The sequence below is a fragment of the Bos grunniens genome, chromosome 4, assembly GCF_055505025.1.
Source record: "Bos grunniens cultivar Pamir isolate PY7600 chromosome 4, Bosgru_T2T1.0, whole genome shotgun sequence".
Lineage (NCBI taxonomy): Eukaryota > Metazoa > Chordata > Mammalia > Artiodactyla > Bovidae > Bos > Bos grunniens.
The window spans coordinates 94,435,692-94,455,485 of NC_141168.1; the positions used below are offsets into that span (position 1 = coordinate 94,435,692).

Sequence of the window (19,794 nt, forward strand, 5' to 3'; positions counted from 1 at the left end):
TATAGACCATGGGGTTGCAAAGAGTCGGACATGACTGAGCGACTTTCACTCACTTCACTCCCTTGAAAATAACTGAAATTATTTGAATTGTCTGTGAAGTTAGAACAGGGAGGCAGTCAACAGAGGAAGGATGAGAATTTTAGTTAGAAGGGCAAGCAGAACCCATCAGGATAAGTGCTGGAGACCCTTCTCCATGGGGCTCTTGTGCTTCTGCATGTGCTTGCAAGCAGAGGCACTGGCTGCTTTTGTTCTGAACCATCTTTTCAAGGAAGTTTGTATCGTGAACAGCCTGAGAAGATATTGAAGGTATTTCCCTTCAGAGCAAAGGGTCAGGCATGTCTACCACCATCTTAAAAGGTTTGGGTTCCCTAAGCTCAGGGCTCCTTTCCTGTAACTGTGTGTGGGGATGATTGTCTTGCCTTGTGGGGAACCAACACAAATGTGTATGCTGGCTGCTATTACTATTGTAAGTAATCAACCACTCTTTGCCTCTGACCCAGAAATCATATGTCTTATTGCAGTTAGTTAATGTGTTGGCTTGAATGTAGGGGAGAGTCTTAAACTATTCAGAGTTCTTGACATAAAGTAAGTTTTTCTATTCCCTTTTAATTGCAATGAATCACTCAGTATTCAAAGGCAGTTGGTCTGGATTTTCTACCTGTCGGTTGATTGAATAAGGAGAAAGGAAGGTCTTTAAAGATAATGGACATTAACACCCTTGAAATAGATATTCATTTAGTCAGAATTCATGTTAACCCAATTCCGAAACCCAATTCCAAATCATGCTGACAAAGTTCCAAAATTAGATTTCAGTACTTTCAAATGTCAACAAATACATAGTCTAAAACGTTTTGAAGATACAGCATGATGGGGAAATGGAGTTGATAAATTTTTAGACATTCCACAATGATTAGGAGGTCCTGAAGCTTTACCTGAAAGGAGGGTGAAACTATAATTCTGAATAGAAAGAAAATAAAAATTTCATACATAGTGGTTAAAAAATAATGTTATTTGAATATTTTGATTTCCCTAACTGGAGAATAAAACCAATCTCTTGTGTTGGGGAAAAATTACTGGTTTAGAACTCAAAATAGGTGAGATCATTTTATCAACTAATTGTGCAACTTCCACAAAAGAGTATCTGGGCCATGTTCTTTCTTCAAGCATAAAACAGGGGTCATGAAATACATCATCTCGAAGCTCACATCTAACATGGAAGTTAATGAAATCCTAGACTCTCAGAAGTAGAAGGAAACAGTAGTGATTAAGTGTAATGTTTCAGAATTTGGAATTATTTTCTCAGCATAAATTCTAAGTGGTGTTTCTAGAGACAGGAAGATCATTACATTTCAATGAATCAGTTTATTTCATCTCTAGAGATATTTCAGTAACGGTCTTCTTTATATTGAAGTAAAATCTGTCGTTGTTATTCAGTCACTAAATCATGTCTGACTGTTTGCAAACCCATGGACTGCAGCATGCCAGACTTCACTATTTCCCATCCTTCATTATTTCCCGGAGTTTGCTCAAACTCATGTCCCTTGAGTCAGTGATGCCATCCAACCATCTCATCCTCTGTTGCTCCCTTCTCCTCTTGCTCTCAATCTTTCCCAGCCTCAGGGTCTTTTCTGATGAGTTGATGCTTCACATCAGGTGGCCAAAATATTGGCGCTTCAGCTTCAGCAACAGTACTTCCAATGTGAATATTCAGGGTTGATTTCCTTTAGGATTGACTGGTTTGATCTTGCTGTCCATGGGACTCTCAAGAGTCTTCTCCAACTCCATAGTTCAAAAGCATCAATTTTTCAGCACTCAGCCTTCTTTACAGTCCAACTCTCAATCTGTACATAATTACTGGAAAAACCATAGCTTTGACTAGATGGAACTTTGTCAACAAAGTGATGTCTCTGCTTTTGAATATGCTGTCTAGGTTTGTCATAGCTTTTCTTCCAAGGAGCAAGCATCTTTTAATTTCATGCCTACCGTCACCATCCACAGTGATTTGGGAAGCCAATAAAATAGAATCTGTCACTGCTTCCATTGTTTTCCCATCTATTTGCCATGAAGTTAATGGACTGAATGCCATGATCTTTGTTTTTTGAAATGTTGAGTTCTGAGCCAGCTTTTCACTCTCCTGTTTCACCTTCATCAAGAGGCTCTTTAGTTCCTATTGTAACATTTATCATTGATCCTAGAATAACTTCTGGACCATAAATGACAGGAATAATCTTTTCCCCCAATTCTAGTTTATTAGTTATTTGAAGTAGGTAATCACATCACAGATCTCTTCTCTTTTCTAATCTATTAATCCCTGATTTCTATAAATTTTTCTACATATGAGTCTTGTGTTCTTTCAAATTCTGGCTGGCTTTAAATTGTAAGCTGTTTCATGCAGGCCCGTATACTTTAGACACCAAACAGAATTCTGTCCATCACTCTTCCTGAAAAATTTTTCTGGAAGTGGAAGAACTAGTATCCGAAAATGACCCCCACAGGCAGTGGATCCTGTCCAAGGTGGTGATGGTGGGGCTGGAGGTTGGGTAGGAAGCCAGGACTGATTCTGCCTGCTACTGCTACTGCTAAGTCACTTCAGTCGTGTCTGACTCTGTGCGACCACAGAGACGGCAGCCCACCAGACTCCCCCGTCCCTGGGATTCTCCAGGCAAGAACACTGGAGTGGGTCGCCATTTCCTTCTCCAATGCATGAAAGTGAAAAGTGAAAGTGAAGTGGCTCAGTCGTGTCCGACTCTAGTGACCTCATGGACTGCAGCCCACCAGGCTCCTCTGTCCATGGGATTTTCCAGGCAAAAGTACTGGAGTGGGGTGCCATTGCCTTCTCCGTGATTCTGCCTAGTAGAATTTAAAAGTCTAAATGCATCAGCACAGGAAAGCTAATGGGGCCAAATTAAATTCTATCGAGCATGTGCACATACCAGGGGAAGAGGGCATTTAACCTAATAAACGTGATTTTCTCAGTTGGGAGCCAAAGGATTGATTGGGATCACTCAAGTTACAGTGTAGCTTGGGACAGGCCTCCCTAGTCTAATACTTATATTGGAAGATTATCCTGATGGTTTTCATATTTTAATGTAACATACATCTCATCAGAGGAGTTTGTTAAAAGGTAACCCTCAGAAACCATAGATTCCTTCTCTAAGTCTGTGAGGCTGTTTCTGTTTAGTAAGTACGTTCATTTGTATCATTTTTTTAGATTCCACATATAAGAGATATTATGTGATATTTGACTTTCTCTGATTTCACTTAGTATGAGATCTCCAGGTCCATCTATACTGATGCAAATGACATTATTTCATTCTCTTTAATAGCTGAGTAATATTTCATTATATACATGTACCACACCTTCCTTATCCATTCATCTATCTGTGAAACATTTAGTTTGCATCCATGTCTTGGCTATTGTCAACAGTGCTGCAATGAACACTGAAGTGCATGTATCCATTCCAATCATGTTTTTCTCAGGATACATGCCCAGGAGTAGGACTGCTAGATCATATGGTAGTTTTTTAAAGAAGTTCCATACTGCTAACCACCAATAGTACAACAGAGTTCCCTTTTCACCACACCCTCCCCAGCATTTAGTTTGTAGATCTTTTTCATGATGGCTGTTATGACTGGTGTAGAGTGGCATCTCATTGTAGTTTTAATTTAGATTTCTCTAATAATTAGTGATGTTGAACATCTTTTCATGTGCTTCTTGCTCTCTGTATGTCTTCTTTGGAGAAATGTCTATTTAGATCTTTTACTTAGGAGCCAGACGGGGACCAAGAACAATAAAATATTATCATGTCACAGAAGCCAAGGTAAGAAAGTATCAAGGAAGAAAGATTTCTTGACTTAACAGAACATTTTTACAAATTGGTAGTAAATTCACACTGTGAAGATTTAAGGAATAGGTCAGTTATGAAGAAAGCAAGTCATAGCAAGCTGCTCTATTTAGATGTAAAACAATAGAAATGAATGAGTGAATGGACAGATGGACAAAGAATGAAGTAGTAGTGTGATTTATTGTCCTTAGAAGAAAATGGATGATGCTTGTGTGCTGGAGAAACCAACACGTTCGATGTTTGAAAATGCAAGAAAAAGGAGTAGGGAAAGCCTGAGAGGATAACTGATCGATAAAAACATAAAGGTAAAAAAAGGAGGAAACTGACTATCACATCAGACTTTCTTTGAGTCAAGTCAGAGATAATGTATCATTGGAGAGAGTGAGAAGATGGAGATACTGTGGCGATCACAAAATGATGGGTTAACCAAGGCAGAAATCTTTTTATCTTATATGTAAGAAGTCATGAGGTAGGCAGACAGGGTTTATTTTGTGGTTTTAAGTCATGAGGGACCCTGGCTTGTCCTGTTTTCACCTCACCATCCTAGTTTAATGGCTTCTGTCTTCAAGGTTCAGAAGAGCTGCTGAATCTCCACTGGTCACATCCATGTGTGCTGGCTAGAAAGGAAAAGCAAAAAAGCACAAAAGACTTCTTGCAGCTGCATTAGTTCTATTTCAGCATCCTTCTTGGAAGTATCACAAAAGTTTTGCTTTCATATAGTTGGCCAGATCTTATATTAGCTATACCTATCGATAAAGGAGTCTGGAAAATGTAGTCCTTTTTCTCTCTCAATGATCAGAGAAAAGTCAGGGTTCTCTTACAGAGAAAGAAGGAAAGATGTTACTGGTGTTAGGTAATTGTCAGTCTCTGCCATAGACGTGGTAAAAGTTTGTATGTGGTTCAGTCTCTCAGTCGTGTCCGACTCTGCAACCCCATGGACTGCAGCACACCAGGCTCCCCATCCTTCACTCTGGTAGTTCGCTCAGATTCATGTCCATAGAGTCAGTGATGCCATGCAACCATCTCATCCTCTGCCGTTCCCTTCTCTTCCTACCATTAATCTTTCCCAGCATCAGAGTCTTTTCCAGTGAGTCAATTCTTCGCATCAGGTGGCCAAAGTATTGGAGTTTCAGCTTCAACATCAGTCCTTGCAATGAATATTCAGGACTGATTTCCTTTAGGATGGACTGGTTGGATCTCCTTGCAGTCCAAGGGACTCGCAAGAGTCTTCTCCAACACCACAGTTCGAAAGCATCAATTCTTCGGTGCTCAGCCTTCTTTCTAGTCCAACTCTCACATCCGTTCATGACTACTGGAAAAACCATAGCTTTGACTATATGGACATTTGTTAGCAAAGTAATGTCTCTGCTTTTTAATACACTGTCTAGGTTTGTCTTAGCTTTCCTTCCAGTTCAGTTTGTGGTGAGGCCATTATTCCAGTTTTGTCATTTTGTCTAGCAAAACGGCTTATCAGGAAAAAAAGTGGCCAGGCTATGTGCTGTGCTGATGAGTGTTGGCCAGGGCTATGGATTGGAGTGTCAGTTACCTATAAGGAAGTGAGCAATTCCAGGGTACAAGCAAACACATTGCTGACGCCCTGATACTGAGAGGTCCAGGCTGATGGACTCAGAAAGAACAATGTGTACTCACAGGGCTGGAGATCACAAGAAGGGCAAAGAGCTAGTTGAACAAAGAAGAAAGGATCAGGAAAGTGGAAGATGGTGTGATTAGAAAAGGAAATTTGAAGTTGGGGGAAAAAAGGCAGCTACAAATGCTCAAAGTTTGAGATGTGATTGTTTTTAGCTGGAATGGAAAAATAGATTATTATATTGATGTGTAAGAGTTTTGGAAACACGGCTAGAAGGATCATTGATAAGGATGATAATCAGGAGATTAAAGTAGAAAGGAGCACTGGAGACTAAAAACCTAGATATGCATGAAATAAATAGGAAACAGAATGAGAAGGAACAGTACCAATGTAGAGACTTACCTACAACTGAGGTTGACTGGAAATCACAGGGAAGTAGTAATCACGGACATTTATTCAGTACTTGCTATATGACAGTCAACAAACTGTGTTTTTAATACAAACATGATTTTTAAATAAACTATTTAGGAATAATTTTAGATTTACATAAAAATTGTAAAGATACAGAGTTCCTTTATTCTCTCCATTCATTTTCCTTTAACCTCCTACATAACCATGGTACTTTGGTAAAACTAGGAAATGGTACTGGTCCAATACTATCACCTAAATTTTAATTTGGCTTTCTGCAGGTGTTCCACTAAAGCCTCTTTTCTGTTGCAGAACGCAGTCCAAGATACTGTTATATTATGTATTTATTATGTATATTATGTATGTATTATGCAGTTCCTTGTACTGCAAGGAGATCCAACAGTTACGTCTCCTTAGTCTTCTAATCTGTGAAAACGTCTCAGTCTCCGGTTTTCTTGACTGTAACACTTTGAAGAAGAACACTCCCAGAAACCTTGTGGGGTTTGTCTGACATTTTCTCATGATTAGACTAGGGTTACGTGTTTTTGAGAAAACGCCACAGAGCAGAAGTGTACTGATCATATGATTATATCTGAGAGGACCACCATGACTTATTGACAAACTCGACTGCTTGGTTAAAGTGGTGCTAGACAGATTTCTGGAGAAGAAAATGGCAACCCACTCCAGTGTTCTTGCCTGGAGAATCCCAGGGACAGGGGAGCCTGGTGGGCTGCCGTCCATGGGGTCACACAGAGTCGGACATGACTAAAGCGACTTAGCAGCAGCAGCAGACAGATTTCTATAATGCCAACTTTTAACTTTTCCCCTTTCTCTACTGTATTCTTTGGAAGCAAGAGGCTGAGTTTAGCCCACACTCAAGGGAAGGTGGGAGATATTAAGCTCTTTGGAAGCTTAATTATCTATTAGAAGGCATAGTTATCTACACTCGGGATTCTTCTATTAGGAAGATTTGCCCTTTTCCCCATTTATTTATGCAGCTCTTTATATCAACATGGATTCATGGATATTTCATTCCTTGGGTTGTAATCCAATACTGTTATTGTTTTGCTCAAATTGTTCCCATTTTGGCCTCCTGAGAACTGTTTTTACATAAAGTCTCTGTGGAATACCCCAACAATACAGTGAAGCATTACTCTTATCCTTATTTTGTAGAAACAGAAACTCAGGCTCAGAGAGAGGAAGAAACCTTCCCAGGGATTCACATCGTATGTGTGCTGAAGCCAGGAGTCTGACCTCAGTGTCAGTGCTTAGCTCTACTCTGCTGCTCTTGGAGGGAAAGGATGCTCTACAAATATAGATCAGAGATAAGGTGTCTCTATCACCATTTCAGAGGTAAGATCTGTTTTTGAGAGGATTCATCACAAAAGTAGTCGTCGCAGAAAGGATGTGCTTCCAAAGGGTCAGTGTGAAGAGAAGGAACCATACACAGTGATCAGAAATGAGACTCTTGCCAGGTGGGAGGAGAGGAGAGGAGTTGAAGGAATAATCGGATGCAGGGCAACTAATACCACAGAAGAGAATGGAGGAAAGACATTCATTGAGGCTACAATATATTTGGCTGCAGGGCCACAGAGAACCAGCCTATGGTAAGAAGGAAGTTAAGTGAACTTCAACAGAGCAACATAATGGGAGGAAAACAAGATTTCAGGAGCTCGACACTGTTTTATGAGAAAGGAGGCAAAGAAGTGATAAGGAAAGGGATGCAGAATTAAGTAACATTTTTTCCAGGATAGAGGATGACCTGTACACAGGTAAGCTTATAGGAGAGAGAAAAGATTCTGGAAGAGGAAAATACAGTGGTTTACAATGTTAATTTCTGTTGTACAAAGTGATTCAGTTGTACATACACATACATTTTAAAAATAATCTTTTCTATTATAGTTTATCATACTGAATACAGTTCTCTGCTATACAGTAGGACCTTGTTTATCCATTCCATATGTAATAGCTTACATCTGCTAACCCTCCTCATGGACATAAGAGAAGAGACTTGTCATTCCCAAGGGGGTGGGTGAGGGTTGAGGGAGGGTTGGAGTGGGAGGCTGGCATTAGGAAGGGTGTTTAATCTTGAAGGCAAGGGATGTCCTCCTTCTCCCTCACTGGAGGTTGGCTTAAGAGCAGAGGCCAATGGTACTGCCGGGGTCAAAGTACATAGTCACTTAGGGTGTGCTGTGGGGTTTTGAAAGTTTCAGTTATTAGTGGAATTGGAAGCATGGTCCTCTGGAGACATTGGGAAAAAGCTTAGAGCAATATTCCTTAGTCTGGTGAGTAGCTTAATAACATCCCTGGTCAGTGTCTGATAGGCTTGATAACAGGGGGGCAAGTTGAAGTCATTCATGCGGAAGGAAACCAACTGACTAAATGAAAGCAGGCATCAGGAATATGATTATGTGGGTTTTTTTCTTGGTTCTTTGAGATCAAATATTTGAAACTGAATACATTATGCACTTTTCAGACAAAAGACAGTGTTAGTCTTTCTCAAATGTTCAGACTCAGGTGTAATGGGAATTTGCTATGTTACTATCAAGTTGTTATGATGAATAAGTGTAAAATTAATGTAAACAATTGTTACTGAGAATGAAAACTTTTTCTCAGGAATTTTTCTTCAAATAATGCCAACTGCAGAATTCAAGGTGAGTGTTTAATAGTTATGAATGTAATACCAAAGGCTTAACATGCCATTTATATTTGATAAAGACATAAGTTTGGGCAATAACTTTTCTTATCTAAGCCGAAAATAGAACATGGGTTGTTTAAAATTTTTTTCATAAATATTCTTAAAATACTATTAAAATGGAATTAATACTACCACCACTAAACTATAACACTGATTGTGCAAGGTTTAAAAGAACAGTCCATTGCAGAAGCATTTTAATCTATGAGTTTCCTTGAAGTCTTTTTTTATATTCCAGTAAAGCCCAAAATATCCAGGGGAGCAGAACTTCGTAAGAAGTTTAGGAATTACTGGCATAACCTATCCTTAAATATTATAGATTGCCTTCATCTGACATAATTATAATACTATACTATAAGTGCTCATTTCCTTTATGTGGACCAAAATTAATTTGTGTTAAAACATACTATTGATACTTGGTGATTATTTTATTACCATAAATTATTGTATACAATTTTTGATAAGGATATTATAAATCATATTTTAAACAAAAATGTATGCATGGCATATGTAAGCAGTAACATCTTGAAGGAGGAAACACCCATGAAAACATTTACCTAAAATTTAGTAATACTGAAAAACACTAGATTGTGCAGAGTAATGAATAAAAGCTATGCGTAATACACTGGAACACTGGTAAATCTTCAGGTACTGGAGGAACAACCTGGCATAGGAAAAAGATCAGAGTAGAAACAGCCACATCCTTAGAAGTGCACGTCATCGAAAAATAAATCCCTCAATATAGCATTACACAAAGATTCTTCCTTTGGCACTTAGCAATACAGACAAAGGTGTATTGGGTTTAATGTGATTTTATTATTAGGTAAATTTTAGTTACTTTATATAGATAAAAATATACAATATTGCTTTAAATTTTTAAGTGTATACTTGATCGTCATCATATTCACATACAGTTTAGAAGCCTGTTTTTCCCCCACTAAACAGTTCATCCAGTAACATGTGGAAGAGACTAACAAAAATGATTTAGATGAAGACTTTTCATGAAAGGTTTCAATGTAAAAGTGGAATATTAATCTGGTCTAAATCTTTAGTGATTCCTCCTGCTACAAACAAATTATGAAATGTTTTAGACAAATTTATTTTTTTCAACACTTGAATTCATTGTCCAGGTTCAAAATTCTGTTGGAAAATGCATAAAACTGACTTAGCTGTTGTGTCTAAAGTCACTTTTATATACACTGATTTACTAAAAAAAGAAATGTATTTTAATACTACATTTCAGTTTGGGATTTCATTGTTTTTATATAATACATGCAAAACATGTCTATGCCTTTCAGCTGTCCTATTTAAGTAAAAGAAAGTCAGATGGTGGCACTTTTAAGTCACCCAAGGATGGTAAAGTTATTAGTGGTCTGATTAATTTGCTTTCTTAAAAAGACACAGTGATAAAATATGTTAAGACCCGAACAAGTTATTTATGTGCATAAATAAGGTATGCACTATTTTTAAATGAAAGACTGAAAACATTTTACAAATATTGTTGTTCATTATAAACTATACAATGCACCATTTTTTTCACTTATACCAATACTTTGCACCAAACATTGCTATATTCAATCTTAACACTCCTCAAATATGAGAAAAACAAATAGTTTCCACTGTACTAAGAAGTGAAATTTATAAAGTCAACATACTACATTTTAAAGGATTACAGCTCTAAAACAGTTTTTAAAGAATTTATACATATTGAAATGGGTGCTGTACTTATTAAAGAGCTAAAAATAAAGCTGCTTCTCTTCATTTTAAGTTAATACTCAGGGTTGCATTTAACAGCAGATTCTTTACAGGGCAACATTCAACTATTAAGGTGGAGATTTTAGTAAAGCTAAATGGTGATATATCTCTTACTTTTGAAAACTCTTGAAATTTTAGTGCTGCTCTCTTACAATAACTAAAAAAAAATTTAGGAAGATATTTCCACTTCCAAAATTTTTCAACGTAAGGCACACGGCGACATTAAAATCTAGAAACAACTAGAGTAAGTAATATTTCTCTTTTCAACCATTATTTGCTCTTTACCTGAAGAAAGTGGGTGAGTAGTGCAGTTGAAACATGCCTAGATTAATAAAAAATGACTGAATTTAAGAAATACCAATAATATTTGTGTGCAGAATGGTATTAATTTTAAAAAGTATATTTTATGTAAATATATATTTTACATAAAATATACTCCCTACAGTGTTATAGGTAGAAAAAGTGTGAGGCACTTACATTACCAAGGAGGGAGGAGCAGACTGAGATTATCTTTTTATACAAGCACCAAACCACTTGTTTTAACCTCTGAGATAAAAGCAGAAGCTAAAAGTAAAAGGAAATAGTTCGTATTTGGTACACTAATAATCTACAAGTTCAAAACTCAAAGTATTTGATTTAATCTGATGGAAGTAATTCCACCAGAGAACATTTTTTCATATTTAAAAGTGTCATAATATCTCCCTGAAAAAGTTCTGTATATTCTGTGGTATTATTTCAGAATACTGTAAACTGGAGATGGTATTTCGCTCCTTTGTGACAGCATACTATTCTAATGATGGTAGCATAGGTGATTAACTCCTCTTATTACAAACCAGATTTTAATGTTTTTATAACAGTAAAAATAACATGTACATCAATGCCTCCATGTGAACTTGCTGACATCCAACAAGGACAGTCTTATTACTCTGTGATGCTTCACAAACTACTCAAAAACCAAGGTGAGGAGTGGGCTTGGAATTACAGGAATCCACTGGATGTCAAATCAGGGTAAGGTCTGGCTTCTGATGGGTGAAGACGGGTGGCAGGCTCAGTGTTACGCATGCTATTTAATTCAGCTGGATACGTTTCATTTAAAATTGCTCCGTTCTGAAACTGCAAACAGCAACTAATTAGAACAGATCCTTCATATATATTAAGCCATTAGATATGTGAAAATGTAGTTCTAAAATCTTTATCCTCCGAGTTGTTATTGTAACTCATTCAGTGAAGTCATATTGAACACAGGTATTAGTTGCACTTACAATCTTTCAGTTTCTCCATTAGATAGTATAGGTGAGTGATATTGTCTCACTTCAGATGTGGCACTCCATACATTGACTATTTGATCAATGAAATGCCTTTGGTTTGGGCAGGAACCACTGGATCAGAAAGTACCAGTCACGAACCACAGGTACTATTCTCTGTCATAAGTAAGTCTGCTTTGACCAGATTGTATCTCAGTAAGTTTTAGGTATCAGTAAACTAACTACCTTCAAGATTACTACACTGGATTACAGATAACCCAGAACTTTCTGAAAAGAGGCAAGTTATGATTTGCAAGAGGTTTCTTAATATGTCTTATATACTATATACCATGGGTATGATTTCTAGAACCAATTTTATTCATAATATGCTTTTTTTTTCTTTTTTTTTAAATTTTATTTTATTTTTAAACTTTACAAATTGTGGCGGATTCATTTTGATATTTGGCATAATATGCTTTTAAAGTACTACTAAAATTATTGTCCTAACTGTGGAAATAAAAATTACCAAAGTAAAGTGCTTGCTCTTGCCTTTTAACAATGAAATTTAGTCTCATTTCCGTAAGTGCTACTGGAAAAAAAGGAGGGAGGGGAAGACCCTGAGACACACAGTTCTGTGGAATTACAGGAATAATTCCTGTTACTAATACTTAGTTGGTGATGAACAGGGAATCCTGGCGTGCTGCAGTCCATGGGGTTGCAAAGAGTTGGACACGTGTGAGCGACTGACCTGAATAATTCCTAATAGTTCTGTAGGTTTTTATAGATTACAGAACTTTTTGAATCTTAGTATAATTAGTGAAAGTAATGGACTATAATCATACCTTCAATTGCTTCAAATGAAATTTACCTTTCTAAAGCCTATGTAACATGAGGTTTCTGTCCTTCTAAACTTTATCAAGTTTTCAAAGGGAAGGTAATAATCGCCCAGCAAAAGGTAGGTTTTGGATAAATTACTTTCATCACTCAATACAATGCACATCAGCAACTGTCTTTAAAGAGACTGTGTGCTAAGTCACTTCAGTCATGTCCTACCCTTTGGGATCCTAGCCCACCAGGCTCCTCTGTCCATGGGATTTCCCAGGCAAGAATACCAGAGTGGGCTGCCATTTCCTCCTCCAGGGTATATTCCCAACCCAGGGATCGAACCTGTGTCTCTTATGTCTCCTGCATTGGCAGGCGGGTTCTTTACCACTAGCGTCACCTGAAAAGACTGCCTAGAGCAGTGCTAGTCAACAGAAATATAATGTGAGCCACAGATGGAGTTCCAACTTTTTTTAGATTTAATAACTCCTTTTTTTTTTAAAGTTGCTCAGTCATTTCCAAGTCTTTGCAACCCCATGGACTGTAACCCTCTAGGCAACTCTGTTCATGGAATTCTCCAGGCCAGAATACTGGAGTGGATAGCCATTCCCTTCTCCAGAAGATCTTCCCAACCCAGGGATTGAACCCAGGTCTGCTGACTGCAGGCGGATTCTTCACTGTCTGAGCCACCAGGGAAGTCCAGTAATTCCTTGGGGGAATATATAGGTCCAGAATTCTTACTGTTCATAAGGAAGTAACACAAAACAGCGGGAAAGAACACACTGTAAGGAACTGGTGCTAATACAGGCCCTCTTCAGAATATAATTTTACAAAATTCACTTCTCTACAGTTTACAAGTTACCTACCTGTGCTTATTCTGCAGCAATGTTGTGAGATAGACTGTAACTCCTCATTGTTAAATTTTAATATAACTGAACAATGTCAGGAATGAGGATAAGAAAAGTTTTCACAGTCTTTTTCTAGGGAAAAACTCATATGTAATCAAACAAACCAAGTGTATAAAAAATATCAGAAAAAAAACCAATTAATGAGAAAGCTGCAAATGACATTTATAAACTATTATTACAGTCTTATTGGGATTTGCTTCACAACTAAAATACACAGCATGAACTCAATATTTTTTTTTTTTGCCAGAATTTAAGGATGGTTTATTATATAAAAACTGATTAATGTAACACTCTACATTTAAAAAACAAATGGAAAAATAAACACATGATCATTATAATTATAGCAGAAAAAGAATTTTCAACATCCTTTCATGACAAAAGTACTCAAAAGAAGAGTGGGAAAACAAAGAAATTTTAATACAATAGAGGCCATGAAAAACCCACAGGTGACATCATATTTTCTAATGGAAAAGCATAAAGGCAAGCATAAGACATTCCTGGGTGGTCATAAAGAGCAGCAATCATTAGGAAGCACTTTAAGTTACCATGTTGGTAGAAGGGTCTGAATGACACATTTAAAACCATCCAGCTTGAGTCTCATGATAGAAAGCCAGATAAGTTATCTTTCTTATTTTTCTTAAGATACCAGGGAAAAAACTATTTTACCTTGAAGGATAAAATGAAGATAGAACACTGAGGAGCCTAGGACTTTTACCAGAGATCACCTAGGACAAAAGTATTTGAAGGAAACACATCGATACTGGTTTTAACCCAATTTCAACAGGAAGAGAATCAACATTTAATAATAATGAGTATAATCTATAAAAATACTGAGTCACTGTGTTATATACCTGAAAATGTAAATCAACTATGTCAGTTAAAAAAAAAATGAGCTTTGAAAAAACTATTTTTAAAACCTTAAAGCTTTCTAAGTCAGCATGTTTAAAAGGTCAGATTTTTTAAAAATCAACATTATTCTAAATCGTGTACTTTTAACTAATTTGGTAATTTTACTTTTGTGGATGTATTCATAGTGCTTTCATCCTTTATTTCTTTTAAATATTATATACTTGTATTAGTAATGTAAAAGTACCAGCTTACATAAAATAGTCAAATTAGAGATGTTCTCCCATACACGCTACAGATAAAAGGTTAAAATCAGTCACTGACAGAAAACTCATAATTTACATCTGTTTATAATGTATTTATTTCATGCATTGGAGAAGGAAATGGCAACCCACTCCAGTGTTCTTGCCTGGAGAATCCCAGGGACAGAGGAGCCTGGTGGGCTGCAGTCTATGGGGTCGCACAGAGTCGGACACGACTGACGTGACTTAGCAGCAGCATAATGTATGAAGAGGCATTTGAAAGGACTTACTCAGTTTGAGACCATACTTACCTTGTTTACAAATGCCTGTGAGCCTGGTGTGGTTGGGTTGTACTGCATCTGAGCCAGCTGGCTGTGCTGAGGGTCTGGCTGGCACTGGTACATTGAAACAGCCCCGGCGTAACACGTCTGAGGAGCTACCATGGCCGACTGTGGATTGAGTCCATGCTGCTGGTTTTCAGGAACTTGTAAACATGAGACAAAATCTTCTAAATTAGAAGCAGTGGTAGGGTACGGGGCTGGTTCAAAATCGCCCATGGGAAAGTCTAACTGTGCACCCTGAGGTTGCGGTGGCAACCCAGGCTGACTATAGGGAATCAAGTTCTGGGGGTAAGGCATAGGATCAAGCTCAGGTTTGTAGGGAAACTCCTGACTAGTCCCAGGTAAGTCTGCAAAGACGTACTGCTGGAGGTCTTGCTGAGGACAATTCAAAGGCACAGATTGGTTAGCGTTCCAGTTTGCGAACATGCTGTTAACTTGCATGTGCTTCATTTTCTGACACAGTTGCTGCTGCAGCTCCACTGTTGTGTGCCTCTCATGGGGCTGCAGCTGCTGCTGGTCTGACTGGAGCTGCTCCTGGACCATACAGCTAGGGTTCAGAGCCATGGATGGCTGCTGAGGGTACCCTGAACACCCGAAGGCAGGCTTATTTAAAGAGTCTTCAACGTAGGTCAGAATTTCATCTGTTAAGTCAATATCTCTGAAGTCATCTTCACCGGAAAAGTCCGTTCTGAAAAATTCCTCATTCTGCTGCATGTGTTGGATGTCTTCAAAATCAATGCCTAGGTGTTTCATAATGTTGTACAAGTCACTGTTTCTGTTATCTGCAAAGAGCCCGGTATGATCTCCAGAGAGAGTTGGGTTCATGTCCTGAGACTGGCTGATCTGCTCATGTTTCAGGATACTGTCACTCCCCATGGGTACAACATTGTTTTGCCAGTTACTGCACTCATTCAGAGAGTCACTGAAAAAATTCCTTTCAAACGGTGTACTAGTTGAAGCAGGATAGAGATAAATAGCCTCGTCTTGTTGCATCATGGCATTCAGGAGGGAACTGGGGTTGAGGGGATCCTTACTTAGAGCGGATGTGGTGGTTGACTCTTTTCCACCAGCACCATTTTTAGTCTTTATTGGTAAGGGATCCATTACGGAAGGAAAAGGGTTGCTTATCTCATATAAAATGGCGTCTCCAGTGGTAAACATAAATGGCAACTTCATATTGCGCTTGTTTAAGTGCTCCATTCCTTCTTCATCTCTACAGTTGGGCACAAGAAAGTTTGCATGTATTAGAAAAAGGTGTATCCTAAATATTTCCAAAATAATAAATTAAAGAAAAACTAGCATGCAAAATACACAGTAGTTAAGTTTGCTAGAGGTGAACATAAATTTGAGAGAAATCTTTCTGATGACGAGTACTTAAAATTGTTAAATTTAGATAGAATTTGTCCAAAAATTTCACTCTCAGATTCCATCCCTACCTGAAAAAATAAATTCTGAATGGAATACAGATCCAAATATACAAGTGAGGCATGCTGAAATATAAAGCTCTAAAGGAAGACTGACATATGAAAATTAAAATTTTTTGCATGGGAAAAGAATTCATAAGTTAGGTTAAGGCATGAAATCAATGTCATAGTTTCATATATACTATGTAGTGTGTATATGTGTAAAATTGAATGCTGGTATTAGGTAAAGAGCTCCAAATGGGTCTAACAACCTCTTAATAACTGATAGAACAAGCAAACAAAAATAGCAAATGTATAAAAACATGAACAAAACAAACTAGACCACTGATATGTAAAGAATACTATACATACAAAAGAACGTGTAGTCTTGACAAGCGTATGTAGGCTATTTTATCAACACTGACCATACACTAGATTATAAAATAAGCCACAACAAATTTCAAAGGACTGAATTCCTTCAGGCTATTGTCTAACCTCAGTGGAATTAAATTTAAAGTAACAAAAAGACAACTAGAAAATCCCCTAGTATTGAACAGTACATAACACTTATGTTTCTAAATAATTCCTGAATAAACAAGTCAAAATAAATACTAGCACATACTTTCAACCGAATGATAAAGACAAAGGACTGTGGTTAAAATCATACTTAAAGAAAAACTAATACCTTAACCAAATACATTAAAAAAGAAAAAGGTGGAAAGAAATTCAAATTATACCCAAGACGAGTAAAAGGAAGGAAATAATAACGAACAGACATAAATAGGTAACAAATGTATAATGGGAAGAAAATCAATAAAAGAAAAGCTGACTCCTTGAGAAGGATAATAAAATTAATGGCCTTCTAGGAATAGTGACTAAGACAGGGCACAAATTCCTAATACCAGAAAATATTTCTTAAAATTATATGAGTACAGAACTTATAGAACAGAAAGAAAATAAGAGCATAAAGGAGAAAAATCATGATGTTGATGAATGTGAAGTAAGTATTTGGTGTAAATTTGATGAATGTGAAGTAAGTATTTGGTGTAAAAATTCAACAACCACTCATGATGATGATATTCTGGTAAACTAAAGAAAGGGATGCTTTTAAACCTGAAACAATAAACCCAGTACTTACAAATATCATATGAAATGATCAAGTATTTGAAGTCTTTTTCCCTTAAAGTTGGGAATAATAGCAAACTGAATTATCATTATTTCCATTGCATTCTACTGAGGGCCTAGCCAGTACAATGGAAGAAGTTAAAGACCAAAACTAAGTCTAAAGGTTAAAAGAAAAAAATTATTTGCAAACTACATAGGACATATTAGAAAACCTTCAAAGTCTACAGACATCTTATTAGAATTAATCAGTGAGTTGAAGTAAGGTCACTAGATATAAAACACCAATATTAAAAACTCAACTATTTCTATATATTATATATAATATATATGCACACCAATTAAAACAACATCATAGAACATATCTAGGAATAAAATTAAAATATGTATAAGACTCAGGTAAGAACAATACAGCCCATTATTAAGATGAAAACACGGGTACGTACACATGGACCGCCATATTCAATATAAAGATGTTAATTTTTCCAAAAGGAACTATAATTTCAGTATAGTCCCGTTAAAAATCTCAACAGATTTTTCCCATAGGAATTGGCAACTGATTTCTAAATATATATGGAAATATAAAGGGTAAAGAAGAGGCCAAGACTCTATCCAAGGAGAACAAAAATTCTGAACAAACAAGATGGTGGGCATAAAGATATCAAGGCATATCAAGATACAGAATAGTTAAGACAGACAATGTGCTTTGGAATAAAAACAGCCAACTTGACCAATGGAACCGAGAAGCAGAATCACAGATACAATCCTCTGATTGAAATGTAGTGCAGTGAGGAAAAGGTGGTCTTTTCAAAAAAATCATCTTTTGAATAAATGTTACTAGTTGATTAAATGTCCATATAAGGGAAAACGACTAATTCTGATCCTTACCCTCAAAGCCACATACACAAATCAATTCTCCAGAGTAGAGAAAATGTGTGCAATGTGAATATTTGACAACATACTCACTTCTAGAACATATGAGAAACTTAAGAATCACTGCCTGCTTATTACCAAACATATGCTAAATAAAGCACTGTTATGGTTTTATTTTAACAGACGGCCCTGGCTTTTCACCTTACTTTCAGATACCCAGGATGAACCCTTGGAGTTTTTGTTAATTATTCTCTTCAATAGCTCTACATCCATAGTTGTTCAAGAAAGTTGGTTAACTCTGATTTCTCAGTGTCTTTAACTTAACCTATGCTTCTCTCTACACATAGTATCTTTTCAGTGTTTATTTCCAGTGTAAATTCTCCTAGAATTTACTTTAAGGTTTTCATGTAAGAGGATTTCTAAAGCAAAGTGTTAAAAAGAAAAACAAAACAAAACATGAAACAGCCCAGGTCTTTGTGCTTACGTTAGAGGCCTCTGGGTTGCGATGATGTAATCTGGTCTTCCATTTCTATAAACTAAGCGTGCGTTTGACTGCACCCAAGCCCATCGGTTGTCTTTCGTAAGAAGCCTGAACACTATCATGCCACTCTCTCCAGTCTTAATCACTAAAACAAACCAACAAACAAAATTACATGAGCAAATCTAAAATCAACACAGTAAAGAAAATCTCTGTAATATTTCTGGATGTAATTCATGTATCACCAAAGATGATAAATACACTGATGACTTCCAAGTACAGTATATTAAAATGCATCAAGACAGTTCTTCAGCATTGCTGTTTTTTCCTGTTTCAGACTAAAATTATTCAAGGAAAGATTAAGTCAGACAATTCAAGTAATATGTGAAACTATAGGGACTAAGTATAGTTTGGGGGGGAAATTGTTTTCGTTTTTAAAAGGGAACATGTCCTACAGTCTAATATTTTACTATACAATGTTAAAGTATAATTTGGGCTTCCATGGTGGCTCAGATGGTAAAGGATCGGCTGCAATGCAACAGACACAGGTTCAATCTCTGGGTCAGGAAGACCCCCTGGAGAAGGGAATGGCAACCCACTCCAGTATTCTTGCCTGGAGAATTCCATGAAGAGGAGCCTGGTGGGCTACAGTCTGTGGGGTTGCAAAGAGGCAGACACGACTGAGCAACTAACACTTTCACTATATTAACAAAGTTATGAAATAAATTGATGAGACAAAATGGCCATTTTCAGAGTAATTAAGCTACTCCATTACTGTGTGGCAGCTAATGAATTAAGAATGTAACTCCAGTTACTCACAGTTGTGTGATACTGAGTAGAAGCTAATCCAGATAGTTTCCTTAAACACTTTTATATCAGTAATAACCTGAAACAAGTCCTAGACTTTAAGGTATTTTCTCAGTCAAGTTCATAAGAAACTACAACTTACTTCGGATGTGGTACTCAGCACAATAGAGCATATCAGCAGCATGAATAAACTGGTATCCTGATCCTCTCATGCTCAGTTCTGCTTCAGTGTAGCCTAAAACAAGTTTTCCTCTGTTTAAAGGGAAAATAATAACAAAATTAAAATTTAACACACATGAAGTCACCTACATAAATTAGTTATTTTCTGCACTATGTTGACATTCAGAATTTCACACTAGCAGGCAGAGACGAACACATTTCTATAATTGCTCCTTTTGCATATGTCTGCAAATTTCA

The 19,794-nt window shown here is 37.0% G+C and overlaps 1 protein-coding gene across 16 annotated transcripts in view; it reads right to left on the reverse strand.

Moving 5' to 3' along the window:
* Nucleotides 1–9,332: 9,332 nt before the first annotated feature.
* The window catches only part of AHR (aryl hydrocarbon receptor), a 503,901-nt gene continuing 493,439 nt past the window's right edge, over nucleotides 9,333–19,794 (reverse strand). For all 16 annotated transcript variants that reach the window (XM_086397512.1, XM_086397511.1, XM_086397502.1 and 13 more), the window contains 4 exons: nucleotides 19,520–19,629; nucleotides 18,577–18,718; nucleotides 14,665–15,907; nucleotides 9,333–11,404 (listed from right to left, as the gene is read on the reverse strand). In XM_086397512.1, coding sequence (XP_086253638.1) covers nucleotides 11,270–11,404; nucleotides 14,665–15,907; nucleotides 18,577–18,718; nucleotides 19,520–19,629 — 1,630 coding nt within the window. In that variant the 3' untranslated portion in view covers nucleotides 9,333–11,269. The remainder of the gene's footprint in view (nucleotides 11,405–14,664; nucleotides 15,908–18,576; nucleotides 18,719–19,519; nucleotides 19,630–19,794) is intronic.